At 40.9% G+C, this 22913-nt stretch overlaps 1 protein-coding gene across 1 annotated transcript in view; it reads left to right on the top strand.

Annotated features, from left to right (window-relative positions):
- The first annotated feature begins 2692 nt into the window (after window positions 1-2692).
- Cmc1 (C-X9-C motif containing 1) overlaps window positions 2693-22913 on the top strand; it is a 69446-nt gene continuing 49225 nt past the window's right edge. Inside the window, exons 1-2 of the mRNA XM_045136770.1 lie at window positions 2693-2881; window positions 22768-22857. Of these exons, the coding sequence (XP_044992705.1) occupies window positions 2863-2881; window positions 22768-22857 (109 nt within the window). The 5' untranslated portion in view covers window positions 2693-2862. The remainder of the gene's footprint in view (window positions 2882-22767; window positions 22858-22913) is intronic.

Here is a 22913-nt window from a genome sequence, read left to right on the forward strand (position 1 = left end):
TGCGCCCCCTTGTGCATCTGGTTAACATGGGTCCTGGAGAATCGAGCCTTGAACCAAGGTCCTTAGGCTTCATAGGCATGCGCTTAACCACTGAGCCATCTCTCCAGCCCCATTCTTAATTTTTTTTTTTTGAGGTAGGGTTTCACTCTAGTCAAGGCTGACCTGGAATTCACTATGTAGTCTCAAGGTGGCCTCAAACTCACAGCGATCCTCCTACCCCTGCCTCCTGAGTGCTGGAACTAAAGGTGTGTGCCACCATGCCTGGCTCCATTCTTAATTTATTAAATATTAGATAGCTTAACATTCCTCAGAATATTCTAAATAGTGTCAAATCTGGGGTAGAAGGCTTTTTTTTTTTCTTTTCCTACAAAGGGATCCAACATTGCAGGACTTAGAAATTGGGTTATGATCATTTCAGTGAACAGTTTGTATCTGGAGACTGTCAGCACTGGAATGGTTATTGAGAATATGAAAACTTTTCCCTTGGAAACATGGAATTGCTGTTTTTGATAGAAGGTCTGGTTAAAATTGTGAATATCATTTAAACCACAGCCAATTTCAAGGAGTTTTCTCTGCTGTGATTTACCTTTGCCTCAGAACTACAAGAATACAGCACATAGTCAGTAGTTGTGGGTAACATTTCTTCCAATTGTGTTAATAGTCTGTTGGTCTTGACAGTTCTTGGCACTACTGTTCTTTGCTTTTTTTTAATTTATTTTTACTTATTTTTGAGTGTGTGTGTGAGATATCTTATTTGTGAGGGTTTTTTTTTTTAATAACTAAGTGGGACTATACATGTAGATAGATGTGTACAAGTACCAAGAGGTTCTTTTCTCAAATCTCTGAATTTCTGATTTTCATTTAAGTCTTTCAAACTTGCATTTTCTTGCTGAGTAGCAAAGGACTTCCCTATGTACCTGAAATGTCTGGACAGTGTGTTTCAGTGGACTGTACTGTGAACTTGCTGCTGAAAACTTTCGCTGTAAACACAATTGTCTTGTTCAATTTTGTTGTAAACTGACTTCCTGTAAGATGCACTGTTGATATGCTTTCTGATATGTTAGATAAGAGTGATAAAATAAAGCTTAAAAATAAAATAAATAAGTAAAAGGGGCACCAGAGTGAATTTTGTGTGAGTCTAAACACATTTGCAAAACATACAAAGAAAAGGATGTGATTTTGTGCCTAGGGTGAGTGAAAAGTTTAATTCTTTACCTTGGCACCTCAGCCTACAACTGTACTAAGGACTGTTATACCATTATGCCCAAATAGGCCCTAGAAGCGAAGGCCTGCTGAGCAGAGACCCACTTTCCCAGGCTTGTTCAACTGTGGCATCTTTTCTGCCAACTGACCAGCCGGATGCAGCAGCAGGGGAGGAGGGGCTGCAGGTAGGTGGGGAGGGGATCGTTTTGAAAGTCTTAAATCCCTTTCAGGGAAGGGGCAGCTGCTCCCGGTTTTTCCAAACATCTGTCCCTGGCCTTATCGTTCACACTTTCAAGGCTCCGGCTATGTGAATGTGGACTCGAGCAGAAAGGCTGGCTAGAGAGGAGAAGCAGGATGCTCATAACGTTTTTGTCTGCTGAGAAGCCAGCCTCTGGTGCTTTTTAGAAGGCTGGCCATAACTTGTTTTTTCTTTTTTTTCTCCACAGAACACACAGGCTTAAAGGACAGAGTTGGGGTTTTATAACATGACTCAAATTGGACTGTGTACTTTGGGGACATTACACACAGAACAGATTACTTTCGTGTATTTTAATTTTAACCTCCAGGAGTGATACAGGCTGCTAACTGAAGAGGTGATGCTTCTGCACACACCATTTTTATGTGAGAATGTGTTGTGTATGTCTTGTCCAGGTGGATATATTTTTTGAAAGTATTTTCCCCCTTTTATTTATTTAATGTACAATTTTAATTGAAAACGTCTATACTTACAGACAATAAACCATGATAATTCCCTCCCCTCCCCCATTTTCCACTTTCCCCTTTACAACTCCACTCTCCATCAATCCCCTCCCCCTCTCCATTAGTCTCTCCTCTTTTATTTTGATGTTACGGTCTTTCCCTCCTATTATGAAGGTCTTGCTTTTCATTGCGAGGTATTTATTTATTTAAGAGAAAGTGGGAGGGAGAGTGACAGAAAGAATGGGCATGACAGCTCCTCCAGCCACTGCAAGTGAACTCCAGATGCATGCGCTACCTTGTACATCTGGCTTACATGGGTCCTGGGGAATTGAACCTTGGTCCTTGGGCTTTTCGGGTAACCTGTTTAACCGCTAAATCATCTCTCCAGCCCCCTGATCCCCTGCCGGTGAATATTTTCATATTCAAGACGAACATTACTTGCATTTGCCTTGCTAACACTCCTTGGGAATAAGTGGCCCTTGTTTCTATTGTTATTTTCTCAGAAAGGGCTTAATGAATGACAAGTCCAACAACAACCACCACTTCTTTAATTCTGAAGGCGAGTGAGGAGTCGGGCAAAAAGGCGTACAAAAAGGTGCACAAGCTAACGCCTGTTGGACGGCCAGGGCTGCACCTTGCTTGCAAAGGCAAACTGCGCGCGTCCCAGGCGGTCCCTCCCAGAGCGCACGCGCGGCCACGCCCCTTCCCCCCCGAGCCGCAACCTCCGGGTTTTCCGCAGGGGCGGGGCCAAGGCGGCGCAGGCGCGGGGCGCACCGGAAGTAGGACTGAGGAAAGGAAGGGAGTGAGTGGGGGTGCGGCCGGGTGTCGCCGAGGGAGCCACTCTCCTCCTTTTCCCGTGGGGAAGCTGCGGGTGGTTAAAGCTCCTCCACGCCCCCACTGCCCCGGCCTTGGCCGTGTCCCCAAGATCCGCGGTGTGGCCACCTGCTCCCGCCCGCCGAGATGGCGCTGGACCCCGCAGGTACGGGCGGGTCGCCGTGGTTCGTGACGGGCCTGGGGAAGGTGCCGCGCGCCGGGGCTCCCCCGGCCTCCGCGGCTCCCCCACGCCCGTTCCGCTGCTTGAGCGTTCCGCTCCCGCTGCTCGCTGGGGCTACCGTAGGCTTGTAACCAAAACTCACCCGCTGATCCCTCTCCTCGGAACGCCTGCCCTCTCCAGTCTCTTCATCACGATCTCTTTTATTTGTCCCCTTGGCGGTACAGATGCCTTTAAACACTGTCTGATGTAGGACTTGTCCCAGAAACGAATTGAAATTAAAGTTTCATGTTGGTGCAGTCATGTCACGGACCCTCCCCTCCCCTCCCCGTCCCCCTGCTCCCACAAATTCCATGGTTGCCAAGAATTACTTTCTTGGAAAAGAGCTCCAAAATCTTAAGTCATTTTTTTAAAACTTTAATCGGTCCGCTCACCATTTGCGGTAGAGTTTAGTTCCTGTGGAATACATTCGGAAGCTTATTCGTGGTACTTTAGGTTATGCTAAACAAGCCTGGTTTATAGTTTTTGGATAGAAAAATTAAAGACATGGGGGGGGGGGTGAGGTGAATTCAAACCTTTGGCGGTAACGGAATGAAAGAATCAACCTCGAGGCACTGAAGGAGCATGAAACTATGTGTAGCACACAAACCATCCCTCCCTCCCTCCCTCCCTCCCTCCCTCCCTCCCTTCCTTCCTTCCTTCCTTCCTTCCCCTCTCTCCTTCTCTCCCTCCCCCCCCCTCTTTCTCTTTCTTTCTTTCTTTCGTTTGGTTTTTCGAGGTAGGATCTCACTCTAGCCCAGGCTGATGAGTCTCAGGGTGGCCCTGAACTCACGGCAATCCTCCTACCTCTGTCTCCCAAGTGCTGGGATTAAAGACGTGCGCCACCACGCCCGGCCAAACTACTTCTTGAACACTTTATCAAACTGTTTATATCTGTCCAGAAGTAATTATTAGGTTCGTTTGTCTCCATTTTTACAAGTTAAGAAATACTCTCAGATTAAGTTACTGGCATATTTTGTTCCTAGGTCTTTAAATGCTGGCTTTTTTGAATCCATCAGATTTATAATTGTTTAAGCATCTACTGGTGCCAATGAAGTGTTCGGGTTTGAAATCAAGTGACGGTTCCCTGTACAGCTGTACAGTCATTTCTTCATAAGACACAGCTTACTTTATATATATTTATCTCAGTCTGAGTGTATGTGTACAATTACATATTGCAAGCACAGTGGTAAGATAGGAGAGTTACTCAGAGAAATTAAGACTGCCATATGTTTATATTGATTTAGAGGAGGAAATTCAGGAACCAAAACCCAGAAACGTCATACTTTCTGTCACCTCTTGCTTGGTTTCCAGTTACTCTTAACCTACTCAGATCTTGGAAATGTGCCCAGAGTCTCTCTGTTGGTCATTGGTACAGCCAAGAATGGTTAGTCGCCAGTGACTTCATTACCAGGTCAATGCTGTAGACCATGCCACTATTTGTGTATTTTTTGGCTGAACAGACACTTGCTGAAGGCTCTGTATAAGCCGCGTATTGTTCTGTACCTGGGCAACAGTAGCATATGGAACAGACAAGATCCCAGTTCCCAATAGAAAGCATATGTGTAAAAATGCACTCAGATTGTGGTAAACTTGATATAGAAAGCAGTGTCATGGTGACGAGAGGACTACTTTAGGTAGTAGTAAAAGAGCTTTGTGGAACTGCCTTTTGAACTTTGAGAGGGAATATGCCAGGCATTCAAAGTAGGCAATATTTAATAAAATATTTGACTAGATGAAGGGCCAGATTATAGAAGAGGTCTATAATATGAGCTGAGCATCTCGTTTCTTCAAGGCTTTGCAGGTTATGATGGTAAAGTATTGGACTTTTTCCTGTTGATGTTACCAAATGTCTTTAAGCAAGATTTTAAAGGGGGCACTGATATCATTGTATGTTTACTTCCCTAGCTTCTCTAGAAGTGTGAATTGTACAGGGATCATGAGTAGAAGCAGGCAACATGTTCAGAGATAGGAGCAGTAGTCCAGACCAAATATTTTTGTATCTCAACCTAAGATGTCACCATAAATATGAAAAGAGGGGCTGGTGAGCCGGGCGTGGTGGTGCACACCTTTAATCCCAGCACTTGAGAGGCAGAGGTAGGAGAATCGCCATGTGTTCAAGGCGATTATATAGTGAATTCCAGGTCAGCCTCAGCTGAGACCCTACATTGAAAAAACAACAACAACAACAAAAGTGAAAAAGGAGGCTGGAGTGATGGCTCAGCAGTTAAGGCACTTGCCTCCAAAGCCTAATGACCCCAGTTTGATTCCCTACTGCCTCCATAAACCAAATGTACAAAGTGACACATGTACTTGGAGTTCATTTGCAGCAGCTGGAGGCATTGACATATCCATTCTTTCTGTCTCTCCCCCCACACTTGTAAATAAGTAAATATAAATAAATATTTTAAAAAAGAAAAGATAACAAGAAATATGAACAATGTATGTTTTGGATGAAGAATTGACAGGACTTGCTCTTGCATTAGATGAGAGAAAGAAGAAGAACTAAGATAATTCCTAGGTTTTATATGTCAAGAACTGAGTGAATAATGATGGTCAAATCACTGGAAAGGTTGACATAATAGAGTTTGGAAGCAATGTAAGTAGGGAAGTGTAGTCAACAAGGTAGAGAGATTTCATGATATAATATATTGAAACCAGCTCTTTAAAATTTCATTTTTGTTTTATTCATAAGTTGAATCTTAGGCATATTTTGATATCTTACTGCATTTTGCAGGTTGTATTACTTGTATCTATATAGATTAATAGGCAGCTAGGCAGATGAAATTTGCACAGCAAAATCTGTTTCTCATTTATCTACAGCACACTTTGTGAGATATTAATATAAGCTTGATTTGCATTTGGCAGGAGCTTTGAGTTCACAATGTAGGATCCAATTTTCTTAGAATCCGAACCCAAAAGTGAATGCGCACATCATCTTTAAATTTTTTTAAAATCTTTTTAAAAAATATTTTTATTTATTTGACAGAGAAAGAGGGAGAGAGAGAGAGAGGGAGAGGGAGAGAATGGGCATGCCAGGGCCTCCAGCCTCTGCAAATGAACTCCAGACATGTGCGCCCCCTTGTGCATCTGGCTAATGTGGGTCCTGGGGAATTTAACCTGGGTCCTTTGGCTTTGCAGGCAAACACCTTAACCACTAAGCCATCCCTCCAGCCCCTTTATTTTTTTTTAATTTTTTATTTTTTTTAATCAGAGAGATTGAGAGAGAGAGAGAGAGAATGAATTGGCATGACAGGGCCCCTAGCCACTGCAGTCATACTCCTGACACATGCATCATCTTGTGGGCATGTTCAACATTGTGCACTTGGGTCACCTTGTGTGGCTGTCTTATGTGGGACCTGGAAGGTCCAACATGAGTCCTTAGGCTTCTCAGGCAAGCACCTTAACTGCTAAGCCACACTTCATCTTTACATGTACTTTTATTTGAAGTATTTCTTTTCCCCCTGGTAATTACTGCACTCCTTGTAAATTCATCAGCTATAATTATACTTACTAATCCCTATTACAATTTGTGGAGAGAAAGGGTTGAGAAATTTGGTAACACCAAAGAAAAGTGGCTGTGGGAGAGAGTAAAATTTTAATTTTTTTGTTTATTTATTAATTTGAGAGCAACAGACAGAGAGAGAGAGAAAGAGGCAGAGAGAGAGAGAGAGAGAGAATGGACATGCCAGGGCTTCCAGCCACTGCAAATGAACTCCAGACGCGTGCGCCCCCTTGTGCATCTGGCTAACGTGGGTCCTGGGGAATTGAGCCTCGAACCCAGGTCCTTAGGCTTCACAGGCAAGCACTTAACCGCTAAGCCATCTCTCCAGCCCAAAAGAGATTAAACTTTTAAACTCTTAGGTGCTGAGGTTTCATTTGTCTGAGAGGACCCAAGTCTCTGTTGTTTTACATATTACATAGGTGGTTCTGATGCACAGACAGAGCTGCTGTTCCAGGCGCTCCCACTCTAATTCAGCGTGCTACATTGTCACTGCACTCCTCAGAGGAAGTTCCCTACACCTGCTAGCCATGAATGTGACCTCTGATCTCACAGTCACAATAGAGGAATTTACAGTAGGGCTCATTCGCCTATACTAGGACTTGGCCGTAAGTCTTATGTCAAGTTACAGAGCTTACCACACTTCTCATCCTCTCTACAAACATTGTATTTTAAAAAAATTCTACTCAAGCTAAGCAACTGAAAATTTAAGTTTATAGTTTTAAAATATACAACGTGTGATCACCTATAGAAATGTTAAAATTGGTGCTTGTTAAATATAATTTTCAAAAGGGCAAATTTGTGACTCATAAATACAGAAATGAATATGTGTTGAAGATTTTCTTCAGCTCATTAATTAGTGAGAGAACCAGTAAGATGTAAAAGTTAGTTACCAAAACATATGAGAGGTAACACATAGGCAATTTTATATGTTATTGCCTAACATAAAAACTTTAACTTACATCAGGGTCATCTTTAGGGTTATATGCTGTTTGGAAATTCTTTCTTTTTACAAAGTTCTAGAAGTTAATCCCTGGCCCTAACAAGTTATACAATAGACTAGTAATTGAAAATATCAAAAGAACACCACCCACTGAGGCCTTCACCTATTATGTTGTCTGCAAATTTCCTGACATTTTATGTTTCCATATGGGAGATCCCAGCTACTTGCACTTCATAATTTTGATATTTTGCTTTCTTGTGGAAGTGAATTCTTTCCCTCATTCCATGTTTTTTTTAAATCCCCCCTGGCTTTCTTAGCAGGGTGGTACTGTGGATTCTTTCTACTTGTGGAAGATAGGACATTGGTAGCATAAGGGTCAGTTTGGAAAATTGTTCTTGTGCATGTGTGCGCATGTGTGTGTATGTGGGTGTGTTTGTGTGTCTGTGTCCTTCCATTCTGCCATTGGTGTTTTCTTCCAGTAATCTGTTAACAGAATCTAAGACAGCTATAAGAATCAGAGTGCTATTCTCTACAAATATGGAAATTGTCAACAAATAAAATAATAAAAAGCAAAAAAAGAATCAGAGTGGGAAGTGAGGGGAAACTCCGTAAGTGTGTGTGTAAGTTGTATGTATTTTGGGAGAAGTTTCACTGTGGCAGCTGTTGAAGTATTTAGTATGCTGTTGTAGTCTTAGTGGTTCCCATGTGGATGTGGGTAGATTAATTTTGGAGGTACTTGTACTTAGTACTAGCACGTATATTTACTGGAAAATTTTATTTTTTATTAAGTTAGATGTATTAAGAGATTTGAAGATTCTTCAGAGCATTTTGTAATTCATAATGTAAAGTGCTTTTTGTGGAAAAATTTAATTTCATTTTCTTCAAGATAGGGCTTTACTGTGACCCAGGATGCCCTGGAATTCACTATGTAGTCTCAGGCTCGCCTCGAGCTCACAGGGATCCTCCTATTTCTGCCTCCCAAGTACTTGGATTAAAGGCATGCACCACCATGCCAGGCTGAAAAATTTGATTTTATTAATAAATTTATTTCCTGACACAGGATCTAATACAGCCCAGACTGGTCTCAAACTCATTGTATAGCCACGAATGACCTGGAACTTCTGACCCTGTAGCCTCAAGTGATTTGTGCGTCACCATGTCTAGTTTATGTGTTGCTGCTAATTGAACCCAAGGCTTACTGAAGGTTTTACCTTTCCTTCTTTCTTTCTTTCTTTCTTTCTTTCTTTCTTTCTTTCTTTCTTTCTTTCTTTCTTTCTTTTCTTTTCTTTTCTTTTCTTTTCTTTTCTTTTCTTTTCTTTTCTTTTCTTTTCCCTTCTTCTTCTTCTCCTCCTCCTCCTCCTCCTCCTCCTCCTCCTCCTCCTCCTCCTCCTTCTTCTTCTTCTTCTTCTTCTTTTTTTTTTGCTACAGTTTTCTTCTTGTGATTAATAAGTAATATATGGAAAGGCCATTCCTGACCATGCAAACATCTGTTCTTCAAAACACTTGCCTTTGATTTTTTTACTTCCTTTATTCCTGTAATGGTTACAAAGTGACATTTAAAAAAAAAATATTTGTTTGAAAGAAGAGATAGAGAGAAAGAGAATGGATGTGCCAGGGCCTCATGCAACTGCAAGTGAACTGCAGATGCATGCACCATTTTGTGCATCTGGCTTTCTGTGGGTACTGGGGAATCAAACCCTGGCTAGTTTTGTAAACAAGCACCTTTTAACTGCTCAGTCACCTCTGCAGCCCCTAAATGACTTCTTACTTTCAGTATTCCTTCCAGTTTTGCTAGGTAAATGTTGAAATTTTAAGAGACCATTTTATTTCCTGTTCATTTTTCTAGCATATAGTGGGCAAAATTGATAGGGACTCATGAGCTCCTGTTTTGCAGTAGCTTGCAATTTGTTAGTCTATGTAATTGTTTCTGTGTGAAAATCTTCTCAGATTTAGCCAGTTCCTGGCAGCTTCTGGGTCTTTGTGACATGCTTCCATCATTTTTTTTTTTTATAACATTTCCTTCTTTACTCACAGATGATAGTCCTGCTTCCTCGTCTACCTATCTTTTCACATTCATAGAATTAGTATTTCTATGTGAATGTTTTGTTCCTTACTAGGGAATAATAATAACAAGTCTAGTAGGTCTGGGTACACTTTAAATGTTGACCATGCGTAACTTTATGAATGGAGTTCCTTTAGGAAGAAAGAGAACAGTAAGGGAAGCAGGAAAACGAGCAAGGAAGAGAAGAATGATTCCTAGGAATGTGATCCCGGCCAGATCATCTCCCATGTGCCACAAAGCATATGGTTTTCCTGCCATACAGGTAGGAACTTGTGTTGTATTTAAAAGGAGGACAGCCACGAGAATTGTAAAGAAGTGTCCCGTTCATGACAGCCACGAGAACTGTAAGTGCGTGCCCTGTTCATGACAGACCTGACAACTGTAAGGAAGTGCCCTGTTCATGACAGACCCAAGAACTGTAAAGAAGTGCCCCATTCCTGACAAGACACGAGAACTGTAAAGAAGTGCCCTGTTACTGACAGACATGAGAACTGTAAAGAAGTGTCCCGTTCATGACAACCACAAGAACTGTAAAGAAGTGTCCCGTTCATGACAACCACGAGAACTGTAAAGAAGTGCCCTGTTCGTGACAGACATGAGAACTGTAAAGAAGTGTCCCATTCATGACAACCATGAGAACTGTAAAGAAGTGTCTCGTTCATGACAGACACGAGAACCATAAAGAAGTGCCCGTTCATGACAGACACAAGAACCATAAAGAAGTGTCCTGTTCATGACAGACACAAGAACCATAAAGAAGTGTCCTGTTCATGACAGACACGAGAGCTGTAAAGAAGTGTTCCGTTCATGACAGATACGAGAACTCTAAAGAAGTGCCCGTTCATGACAGACACGAGAACCGTAAAGAAGTGCCCCGTTCATGACAGACACGAGAACAGTAAAGAAGTGTTCCGTTCATGACAGATACGAGAACTCTAAAGAATTGCCCATTCATGACAGACACTAGAACAGTAAAGAAGTGTCCCGTTCATGACAACCATGAGAACCGTCAAGAAGTGCCCGTTCATGACGGACACGAGAACTGTAAAGAAGTGTCCAGTTCATGACAGACATGAGAACAGTAAAGAAGTGTCCCGTTCATGAAAGACATGAGAACCGTAAAGTGCCCCGTTCATGACAGACATGAGAACAGTAAAGTAGTGTCCAGTTCATGACAAACACGAGAACTGTAAAGAAGTGCCCTGTTGGGCTGGAGAGATGGCTTAGCAGTTAAGCGCTTGTCTGTGAAGCCTAAGGACCCCGGTTCGAGGCTTGGTTCCCCAGGTCCCACGTTAGCCAGATGCACAAGGGGGCGCACGCGTCTGGAGTTCGTTTGCAGAGGCTGGAAGCCCTGGCGCGCCCATTCTCTCTCTCTCCCTCTATCTGTCTTTCTCTCTGTGTCTGTCTCTCTCAAGTAAATAAATAAATAATCAAAAAAAAAAAGTGCCCTGTTCATGACAGACATGAGAACTGTCAAGAAGTGCCCGTTCATGACGGACACGAGAACTGTAAAGAAGTGCCCATTCATGACAGACACGAGAACCATAAAGAAGTGCCCGTTCATGACGGACACGAGAACTGTAAAGATTCATCACAGACACGAGAACTGTAAAGAAGTACACTGCTCATAGCAACTCTGAAAAGTGCCCTGCTCAGGGTTGCCTTGAATACTCCAACTGTCTCTGCTATTGCAGCGTTGCTAGTTCTATCCTAGAACTAGTTTATCTGAAGCTGTCAGGAATTTTAGTGTGGAAAGTAAAGTTCAGCTAAGAAGGGTACCTCATGCATAGCCTGTTTCCTGGAATTTTTGCTAGGTTGTGGTCAGAAGTATTATTGGTCCAGTAACCTGTGCCAGATTTGACCAGGCTGCCATTGCTCATTGTTCTTTTTCTCTAAATCTTGTTGACCTGAATTATCATCAAATATCTTATTCTTGTTCATTATTCACTATTCATTTAAAGTCAGCTTCACACGAAGCTTTCTCTAATTATTGATACTCTCTAGTCTTTCAAAGAATTTGAAACCCATCACAAAAAAATTCTGTCCCCAGGTTCATGTTGTGTATGTATAGTGTTTCTTTCATTCAGAGACTAGTTTTTTTTTCCTTGAGAAATAAAGTGAGGTCCATAGGTGTGATTTTTCTAAAACAAAAATAAATAATGGTTTGGAGAAAGACAATTTTACCCATGTAGTAAATGTATCAGTTATTTCTCATGGTAGGACAATATACCTAATCAGAAGCAGCTTAGGGATGAGAGATTTAAATCAGTTTACAGTTCCAGCGTGGATGTGCGTTATGGTAGGAAAAGCATGGCAGGAACGGGAAACCCATGACACTTCTGCAGGGAGTAGAGAACGGTGAGTAATGCCTCTCAGGAAACTTCCCTCCTTTTATTCAGTCCAGTACCCCACACCATGGAGCAGCACCACCCACAGTTAAGGTGGATCTTCCTACTTCAATTAATGTAACCTAGAAAATACCTAAGAGACATACCAAGAGATTTGTTTCTATGGTGATTGTAAGTTCTATCAGGTTGACATCCAGAGCTTATTCATCACAGTAGATAACAATTGTTTATTCATGCTGTGACTGGATAGGCCCAGGGACTAGGACATTGCCCATCAAGGAAGCTGTCCACTGTTGTGAACTTGACACCATCTTTGAAAGTGTGCTTCTGGCTTTGTGTTAGGAATTTGTCATTAGCCAGTTGTAATTGGCATAGTAAGAAGTTTCAGGATGAAGGGAAGGGAGAGTGAGACCCATCAGATAGCCACTAAGGTTCTTTAAGCCTTCAACTTTTATGATTCTGAACATTATTGATTTCAATGGGTTCTTGACTTTACAGAAAGTTTACTACAGGCAAAATTTACTTTATTTTACATTGACTAAATTAGTATTGTTATTTTTGTTTAAGTATGCTAACAACATATTTGTAGAAATCTCTGTATTTACAGATGTGAAAAAGAAGGACTTGTACCCTATACTTGTAAACAAATCAAACGAGATTGTATCCAAATAAGAACATTGATACACAAATTAATCTTCTAGCCCAGAGTACTCTATGATATTTTCACATTTTAAAACCATGAGATTGATGGGAACCCTTTTAAGGAACTGTTGTTTACTGTGGCTTTGTGTTTTTGCTCATAATGAACTGTTACTGGGAGAATTTTACAGATCAAAGGATATGTTAATTATCTAGTCATGATTAATTGAGAGTATAGATTTTTTAAAAATGTTTATGATAAAGATTAAGTAACTTTAAATTTATATTACTTATTATTCCATATACGATCTCTAACATGGTGTTTAGTATATAAGTGCCAGGAATAATTTGTTAACATAAGAAATAACTATCACAGTTTAGAATTCTTTTATATATGTTACTTGTTACATAGTTTTATTGCACATTTGCTATATGCTATGAGTTTGAGGGAGTTAGAACATTTAATCTTTAGTCTTAGCAATTATAACTTTTATATACTACTTTCTAAACTAGCTAAATGTTAGAATTATTTGGGGAGCTTTAAAAAATACCAGATGCTTAAGTTTTACTTGAGCAATTCTAATCTGACTGTTTGGATAGAGACCAGGAATAGAATTTTGTGAAACCTTCTTGGGTGTTTTTTTTTTAATTTTTTTAAATTTTTATTTATTTATTTGACAGAGAAAGAGGGAGGGGGAGAGAGATAGAGATAGACAGAGAGGGAGCGAATGGGAATGCTAGGGCCTCCAGCCACTGAAAACACATTCCAGATGTGTGTGCCCCCTGTGCATCTGGCTAACGTGGGTCCTGGGGAATTGAACCTGGGTCCTTTGGCTTTGCAGGCAAATGTTTTAACCACTAAGCAATTCCTTCCAGCCCTTCTTTGGAGTTTTAAAAAAATATTTTTATTTATTTATTTATTTGACAGAGAGAGAGAGAGGAGAGGGAGAGAGAGGGGAGAGGGGAAGGGAGGGGAGGGGAAGAGAGGAGAGGGAGAAAATGGGTGTGCCAGGGCCTTCAGCCACTGCAAACAAACTCCAGACATGTGCACCCCCTTGTGCATCTGGCTAACGTGGGTCCTGGGGAATCAAACCTGGGTCCTTTGGCTTTGCAGGCAAACGCTTTAACCTCTAAGCCATTCCTCCAGCCCTTCTTTGGTGGTTTTTAAGTACAGCCCGATTAAGAATTTAAGAGTACCAAAATGTGTCTTAGTCAAATCAGGTTGTTGTAACAAAATACCATAGACCAGGTGACACATGCAATGTGTAGATTGTAGGCCATATGTTATATATAGACTATTATACACGTACATATTTAGGACTTGGACATTATCAGCACATAGTTTGAAATGTGGCCTGAGCAGAATTGGAGATGGAGGTGAGCATGAAGAAGGTGACATCATAGATGACATCTTTAAAGACCAGAGTGGCATTCCTTTCAGCAGCACATGTACTAAAACTGGAGTGCTTCAGAGAGTAGCACTACCCCTGTGCAAGGATGGCACACATGTGAAGCATTTCATGTTTAAATATGTGTGTATGACCTGGTAAGAAGTAAGAGCAGTTAGGTCATTCACCATGACAGTTTTTTTTTGTTTGTTTGTTTTTTAAGGTAGGGTCTCACTCCAGCCCAGGCTGACCTGAAATTCACTATGTAGTCTCAGGGTGACCTTGAACTCATGGCGATCTTCCTACCTCTGCCTCCCGAGTGCTGGGATTAAAGGTGTATGCCACCATGCCTGGTTGTCACCATGACAGTTTTTATAACTTTTCTGGTATTGTTGTACCATTGTTCAGGATATTTTGAACCAGATTTATTTATTTATTTATTTTTACGTGAGAGTAAGAGAGAGAGAGAGGAAGAGAGAAAGGGAGGGAGGAAGGGAGGGAGGGAGGGAGGGAGGGAGGGAGGGAGGGAGGGAGGGAGGGAGGGAGAGAGAATGAATGAGAATTGGCACGCCAGGGCCTCTAGCCATTGTAATCGTAGTCCAGATGAATGCACCACCTCGTGCGCACATGTGATCTTGTGTACTTGTGTCACCTTGTGTCTGGTTCAGGTGGGACCTGGAAAGTCACACATGGGTCCTTAGGCTTTGCAGGCAAATGCCTTAACTGCTAAGCCACGTCTCCAGCCCCAGATTTAAAATTTGATTTAAGAATTACATTAATTTTTATAGCATCATTTTAGCAATTCTTTGTTCTTTAGGTGAACTCAGATTTCAGCAAGTTTAGCCAGAGTTCAATGGACGTGACAGGCGATCAATCATCTGGGCAATGCTGTCTCCATTTCCTTCCATTAAAAAACTGTGGTGGTGTGGGCGTACTTTTTATTCTTGAGCAAATTGAGTCTGATGGTCCAGGCCACCCCAAGAAAGTGGTATGACTTGAAGAGAGGTAGGTTCTGTGAAATAACAATAATTTCTCAATGTTAAGATAAGTTCTACAACCCATTATCAAAGCAATGCTAGACATTTTATGAAGTGTCACACAACAATGAAGACTCACTAGAACGCGGGTGAACAGGAGGCACTGGGGAGCATGCACAGTTGAGAATATTGTAACATTTTCTATGATTGTGTGATAAAGAGTAATTCAGTTAGGCACTAAGTAGGCCATAGCCAAACTGCAAATACTTACTTCTGTTCTCTGTGGGTTTTTTTTTTTTTTTAAATTTTATTGAGAAAATTTTTTTGTCTTGAAGCTTTCCAAACAAAGCAAATGAACCTTGTTCATTGATTAAGAAATTACAGTTGTACATCACAGAGGAAGTAGTGGATTAAATATGAGTACTGCCCTCACTGCTGGCCTGAGATTGTCCTCCAGTGAGATGACAGTATACACTGAGGAAACTCAGAGCTCATCCATACCGAAAACCAGAGGCCGCTGGGAGCTCAGCACTAAAGGGGACTTAAAACACTTCCTCCAAGGCTCAGAGAATTTTGCTGAAGACGTGATGGAAAGAACATGAGAGCCACAGGGTGGGAAGGTATACTCTGAGGTGTTGCCTCCCAACACAGGGACTTACTGGTGCATTCATAATTCCACAGTGATTATTGATAACCCCACTAAGAAGGGGCCCTCAATGAAATGGGGCTGGGCGAGGGGATCTAAGAGTACAAGCTGATGGAAACATGAGCAATTTGCAATATGTTCTTACAGTTAACTTCTCAATAAAGAAATGAAATGAAGATTTCAGTGGCATGCTTGTTGCATCAGGTGATTCACTGCTTAGGTTTTACCATCCTCTCCACCTTCACATTTGTTAAAGTAATACTAGTAAAGGAAGGAGCTCTCCCACCCAGCAATCTGTGAGGTCTGAAGAGAGGTGCTTCTAGAAAGTGGGCTCATGTAGTGTGAACGAGGTGGTGAGTGATGCACGCGGACAGACAAGAGCTCAATGGAGCATATAATTATGGGTGGTACTTCATCTAGAGATTAATCAGAAATAAGCATGTCAATTCAGGAGGCTTGTTCTGAGATGAGAGACCAACCAAGCCACTGAGGAAATTGGGCAAAGGGTACAGCTTAAGATCAGTCACCATCTCTAAACATTGCTTATCAGTACTGGTCATCCGTGTTATTCATCCAAAGGACACTGATGCTGAGGAAACCTAGCCACATTGGTATACGCAGGTGGATTATATAGCTGTAGGATTGACTTCGAGGCAAGTTACAATTTAGCAGAAAAGCTTCTTATAGCAATATTCTCAGAAAAGTTATTTGTAAGGTTCATAAGAAATATTACCGCAGTTCTATGCCATAGCTCATTCTCACAGTTTATTCCTACAGTTTGTTCTGATAGTTCATCTCTACACTTCTCTGTCATTGTTCTGCTTGTTTCCTAGAGTGAAGTCTCTCTTTGAACTTGGGGCTTACAGTTTTGGTCAGACTGGCCTCTCAGATCCTCTGAGCTCTGCTTCCCACAGGATTGAGGTTTCAGATGTGGGTGCCTATGCCCAACTAGGGGCAAATCATGCCCTCTCAGACCTTCTTGCTTGCGTAGCAGGTGCTCTTGCCAGATGAGCCATTTCCTCTGTTAGCTTTTCTTATTTAAAATGTTTTCCCCTCATAATAGGAATGAGGGGCCCTGGAGAGATGGCTTAGTGATTAAGGTGCCTGCCTGTGAAGTCTAGGGATCCTGGTTCAGTTCCCGGACCCATGTAAGCCAGATGCACAAGGTGGCACACGTATCTGGAATTTGTTTACAGTGGCTAGAGGCTCTGGTATGCCCCGCCTCTCTTCCTCTATTTGCCTTTTTCTCTCTCTCAAATAAGTAAAAATAAATAGGAATGGGAATTTACTTTCTGATGAAAAAAATGAAAATGGTGAAGGTTTAACCTTTGCTCCAAATATGCTTCTGAACCCCATCTAGTCTCAGGATCGTTCCCAGGTTTCTGAGTAATGGCAGAACATCACTTAACCTTGTTTGCCACCGTTTCTAAGTTGGCCACTACTCCACATGCATGGTGGTGTCACGGGCGATTTGGGACTTGAGTGACATGATGTTGGCATGGCCACCTGTCTCTGTGAGCTTTCATTTCACTGCCTGCAACATAGAAGGAAAGCACCTACAGAGAGAGCTGTTAGGAAGACAGTGTGGTCCTCACTTCCTGGTTTTGTAGACAGGCAGGCCAGAATATTATGGAGTGGGGAGTCTCTCTTTCCTTTGAACTGCCCTTCTGTTTTCAGCTCAAGTATGCCTTGAAGGGAAGATGGAGTAAGGTCATTGCTTTTCCTTGGGTTTATTTCCCAAATATTTAATGGTTGCTACACTACCTTATTTTCCCAGTTTAAGATGTCCTCTGAGCCTGTTGCTCACTTTCTCTTCCAGCATGAAGGTGTGAACCACCGGAAGGACAGGATGTCTGGTTCTGAGCGTCCATATCTGTATGCTGGAGAGAACTAGGTCTGCCTCCCGTCTTAGTGTGCGCTTGGTGCGGATCGACCACTCGAGAACCATGAGTTCACTGTATGGTACTTGGTGCCATCTGTCTGCCTGGGTCTTTCCCTTTGATTCTCTAGTGGCTAGTGCAGTAGGAGCCAATGGCAGAAACTGTTATCTCAGGAAACACTTCAAAGATGTGTTTATACCAAGCATTTTCCCAGTTTTCCTCAAGAGTAAACAGTAGCATGGCAGGGTTTCCAGGAACAAATGACAGCAACTAGTACGTTTTTTCCTTCCTTCCTTCCTTCCTTTCCTTCCTTTCTTTTTTTTTTTTTTTGTAGCATTACTCTACATAAGGACAAAATTAGTTAGAGTATTTTCATTACTGAAAAGGTCTGCCTTTTACCCTTGATGTGTCACATTATTTTCTATGAAAAGTCCTGTGATATTTTGATTTGCTTCCTGTTATCTTTAGGGACTCACCACAAGTCTTTTTGTTAGCAGCCTTGTATTCTAATATTGCCACATTCCAAGAATGCATATGCTCCAAACTCTGAACTAATAGAACCAGCTGCTGAAAGAGATGAAAATTTTCTTTCAGATGATGATAGGATGTTGAGAAGTCAGAGGTTTGGAAATTTCCTCTGGTGGTGTTACCTCGATTCTTTATCTTGGTATAAATACATATCATTGTATAGTAGCAAACTTGCAAGCTTAGATTTTTTTTTTGGCAGGCCCTTACACAAATTTATAAGATACAGTACCACAATGACATCAATTTGAAGTTTAATGTCCAAAATGTGCCACATCTATAATATTTGTACTGTTGAGGATAGCTTTGAAATATATATAATGTTTTATAATTAATTAATAATATTTATTGGTTGGTACACTACCAAATGAAAAAAAAGTTATTAAAATTTGTTCATTTTTAACAGTGTCTTTTTTTTTGAGGAATGGTCTCACTCTAGCCCATGCTGACCTGGAATTCACTTTGATAGTCTTATAGTCTCAGTGGTCTCAAACTCATGGCAGTCTTCCTACCTCTGCCTCCCAAGTCTGAGATTAAAGGCATGTACCACCACGCCCAGCTGTCATTTTTTTTAAAAAATTAATTTCTATTTATTTATTTGAGGGAAAGATATACAGAAATGGTCAGGTGGAGAGAGAGAGGGAGGGAGGGAGGGAGGGAAGAAGAGAGGGAGGGAGAGAGAGAGAATGGGTGCACCAGGGCCTCCAGCCCCTGCAAACGAACTCCAGATGCATGTGTCCCTTGTGCATCTGGCTTATGTGGGTCCTGGAGAGTTGAACCTGGGTCCTTTGGCTTTGTAGGCAAGCACCTTAACCGCTAAGCCATCTGTCCAGCCCTAACAGTGTCATTTTTGATCTAATCCTCAGAGTTCAGAAACTTGGAAGTCAGTATTTATTCAATTCTAGAATTGTTCTTTGCCTGAGGAGGCTTTAGGAGAATGATCAGGAAGGATTTTTGCAGGCCACTTAAAACAATATTCGTTAAGGAATATTAGAACTTGGAACTCATAGTGAAGATGAATTTATATTGTAGTTTATGAAAAAATGGTTCAGAATAACAAACTGATTCAGAAAAGAAACCCTTTAGTTATCTAAGACCATGTGTAGAGAGAAGACTAGGTTCCTCAATGTACACAATCAATAAATTGTCATAGTATATTGAAACTAATTATTAAATAGACAAGGGGTCATAATGATTTTTGAATCTGTTCAATTACAGTGTTAATAATTAATGTTTCATTATTTATGCTGTGAACAAGAAAAGGCATGTGTGGTGATAGTTCTAGTTTCATTTTCCCTTTAGAAGGCATGAACTTTCCAGTTGACAAGTTTTGCTACAGGCACTTTCTATGTTCCCATGAGGAGTCATACTGCTTTTCTTGGAGCTAGAAACTGAGAGCCCTCTTGACTCTTTATGCCTTCATTTCTGTCTGCCCATGTTATCTTGTTCCTTCTGGAAGCTCACTCTTGTAACATTCTGGCAGTTTCTGGCAAAACTAGGGGAAAAAAAAAAAAGAAAGCATAAACGAATAGTACAGAGTTTAGAAAGTGGACATGTGGGCCATGCATGGTAAGGGGTGCCAGCTAGGAAAATTTAGTGAATTTTGTTAAAAGTTGTTAAAGCTCATGCACAACACACTGGAGATAGTATAGAACAGGTGTGACATGTTAAAGCACACGAACACACACTAGGGTAATATAGAACAGGTACAACATGTTGAAACACACCACACAGACACCACAGAGATGGTATGTAGCCTACAAAGCTTGAAACATTGGCAGTCCTATATTTAATAGCTAATGTTTGTGTATCTGGATATAGGCAGTGAGAATTTAAGAACAGTTCTGTGCGTGGCAAAGAGAGAAGGAATGGTAATATCTTCACACAGTTACCTTGAAATTCTATATGAGGATAGTGCTCTGGAGGAATGTAAACTTAGAACATTAGCTGACTAAGATCAATAAAAAGATCTTATCGAATTGAATCAGTAGTTAAGATTCTTTGTGCCTGTACATATTACACATGTACATATGTGTACACCTCACCCCTCAAAATCCTGGTTAGTTGTACTTCAGGGTTCTGCCTGAGAAGTCATCAGTTGAGATATGTCTGTGCCTCCACATCTACCTATATATTAAAAAAAATAGTATAAGAAATTGGTGTGATTGCAAAAGCCAACTAAAAAGTCTGGAATGTGGGCAGGATAGGCTGTGATGGTAGGCTTGGACTTCTGGTGAACTACTGACTCTACAGGCAGCAAGAACCATTGTTTAGGAAGACCTCAGTTCTATTCAGAAGTCCTGCACCTTTCTTGCAGTCTGAAGAATGTCTCCACAGCTATGCCTGGTGGAATGTTCTGTAGCCCTAGAACTTGGTCCACTTGCTTGACCATCACAGGTGGCTGCTAGAAAACTAGAAAGGAACTGAAAATCTGCATATAGGCTGAACTCTAATCTGAAATATTTATTCGGTTTTCATGATACTTTGGTGGTGGTTCTAGGTTCTGAATCCATACAGTTTAGAGATGACTGACTGGTGAAGTCTGTGCAATATCTGAAGCCCCAAGAATTCCCCAGTAAAGATCTTCAACCTGTGCAGAGTCTTTCTAAGGTTACAAAGGGAGGGAACATTTCATATAATGGGGATACCAAAGCAATGCAACAATAATAAAGATACATCTGGACATTAAGTTATCACAATAAAAATACTGTGAACAGAATTTGAACATCTGACATGAGGGTCTCCTAGTTACTGTTCCAACTTGTTCTAAGGGACATAGCCATAGGGTTAGAAAGGAAAACACAAAACCAGCCTGAAGATCGTCTTTATAGCTGGGCATTCTGGAGGTTGAGGCAAGAGGCTTACCATGAGTTCAAGGCCAGTCTGGACTACATAGTGACTTCCAGGTCAGCCTGGGCTAGAGTAAGACCCTGCCTCAAAAACCAGAAATGTTTTTAAAAAAAAAAAGATTGTGTATGCAAACACTGCAAAGTCTTTTGTCAGATTGCTACAGTAATGCGAGTTACGTAAAGCTGTACTGGCTGTGCCTGTAAGGACAACATACAAAATGGGCCGAGAAGCCAACAGCAAATAATTGTAGCATGTTATTTATGAAGATAGGTTTGTCAGTAGAAATAAATTTAATAAAAGATGAACAGCTTCTTTAAGGAGAAAGTTTTAAAACTTTGTCACTTTCATTATCTAATTTCTATTTGCTCCATGTTAAAATCCTTCACTGAGTGTAAATTTGTATGCTTTATCAAGCTAAGTTATTTTAGTTGATAAGTTGCCAAGGAAACATACAGATCTCGAGTTTTTATAGCTATATATCCCAGTCAAGATATCCCCCAGAAACTACCTTCTCAATCCCCATGACAACCAGTATTCTAATTTTTATCACTGTCAGCTAATTTTACATGTTCTTGAAGCACGCTTTTTGTGTATTTCTTTGCTCAGCAAAAGTTCTCCCATGTTAAATGTTACCAGTAGTATCCATGATACTACTGTTGGTAGTAGGGTATGACTAACATTTTTTTTTTAAGATTTTTTTTTAAATATTTTATTTATTTTTTATTAATTTATTTATTTGAGAGTGACAGACATAGAGAGAAAGACAGATAAAGGGAGAGAGAGAGAATGGGCACGCCAGGGCTTCCAGCCGCTGCAAACGAGCTCCAGACGCGTGCACCCCCTTGTGCATCTGGCTAACGTGGGACCTGGGGAACCGAGCCTTGAACCGGGGTCCTTAGGCTTCACAGGCAAGCGCTTAACCGCTAAGCCATCTCTCCAGCCCAGACTAACATTTTTATTGCTAAGTAAGCCTTGGCTGTGAATCATGTTTCCATAAATAGTACAGGTTGTTTTCTTGACATGCATCTTCACTTACCTAAGGCAAGTGAATCTCAGGAATGGAGCACAAGCTGAGTGTGTACGTAACTCACTCAACAAGAAGTTTTCCAAGGTGTTCACACTCCCACCAGTCATGAAAGTTCCAGTGGCTTCACACTGTTTCCTTCATGGACTATTTTACATTTTAGTCATTCTGCTGGTTGTGAAATGATGTCACCGGTTTCATTTTGGATCTGCCTTTTCCAGGGTGCTCCTTTCATTTGTTCCCACTTGCCTTTTGCCTCTTAGATGCCTTGTCATGTTTTCACCAAGAACATTTACTTGTTCTGCGTTTTCAGGGCTTGCCGGGTTTAAGAAGTGGGGGTGTGGAGTAGGTGCTCACTGGCAGTGTGAGCCTCGTGGAAGCTTCCTGTGCTGCTTTTGTATTTGGAGTTTTGCTGCTCTTCTGCCAGTTCTTGGGCTGTTCTCCCACACCATGGGACAAACTACTTGTGTGCCTTAGTTTTCTCTTTCTCTATCCTTGCTTCTCATTATCCATTAAAATTAATTATATTAATCAGAAAATGATGATTCAGACTTTAATTTGTACCAATCTACATGGAATATATTACCAAGTAATTGTTGTAGTCAAGTTTGTAGAAATTTTTAGAAAAAATATTGCCTTTGAACATCCTACTTTTTATTATATAACCAGAAAGTATTTAGAATGATTTAGTGATTAAAATAATCACAATTTTATCAGATAGTTAAAAAAGTAGAAATTTATTTGCCTAGATTTTTTTTTTTTTTTTGAGTTTGCTTATTTTATTTTATTTTTTGGTTTTTTGAGGTAGGGTTTCACCGAGAGCCCAAGATGACCTGGAATTTACTATGTCGTCTCGGGGTGCCCCTCTTCTTCTTATTTGGTCAGCTTTATCTAGGGTTCCTGACTTTATTGTGTTAACCCTAACATGCACTTTAACCATTGCATTTCTTATTTGCCTAGATTTTTATATGAACCAGAGTGCTTATTTTTTCCCCTCTGTGGTGGTTTTTTTTTTACTTGAGACTATACATATGTATTTTTTTTTTTCCAGAGCAGCATCTCAGACATGTTGAAAAGGATGTTCTGATCCCTAAAATAATGAGAGAAAAGGCCAAAGAGAGGTGTTCTGAACAAGTTGAAGGTAAGATTCAAATATTCATGCAGAGATCAAATTTGTCTATAATCATATGATGTGAG

The sequence above is a fragment of the Jaculus jaculus genome, chromosome 17 (genome assembly GCF_020740685.1).
Source record: "Jaculus jaculus isolate mJacJac1 chromosome 17, mJacJac1.mat.Y.cur, whole genome shotgun sequence".
Taxonomy (NCBI): domain Eukaryota; kingdom Metazoa; phylum Chordata; class Mammalia; order Rodentia; family Dipodidae; genus Jaculus; species Jaculus jaculus.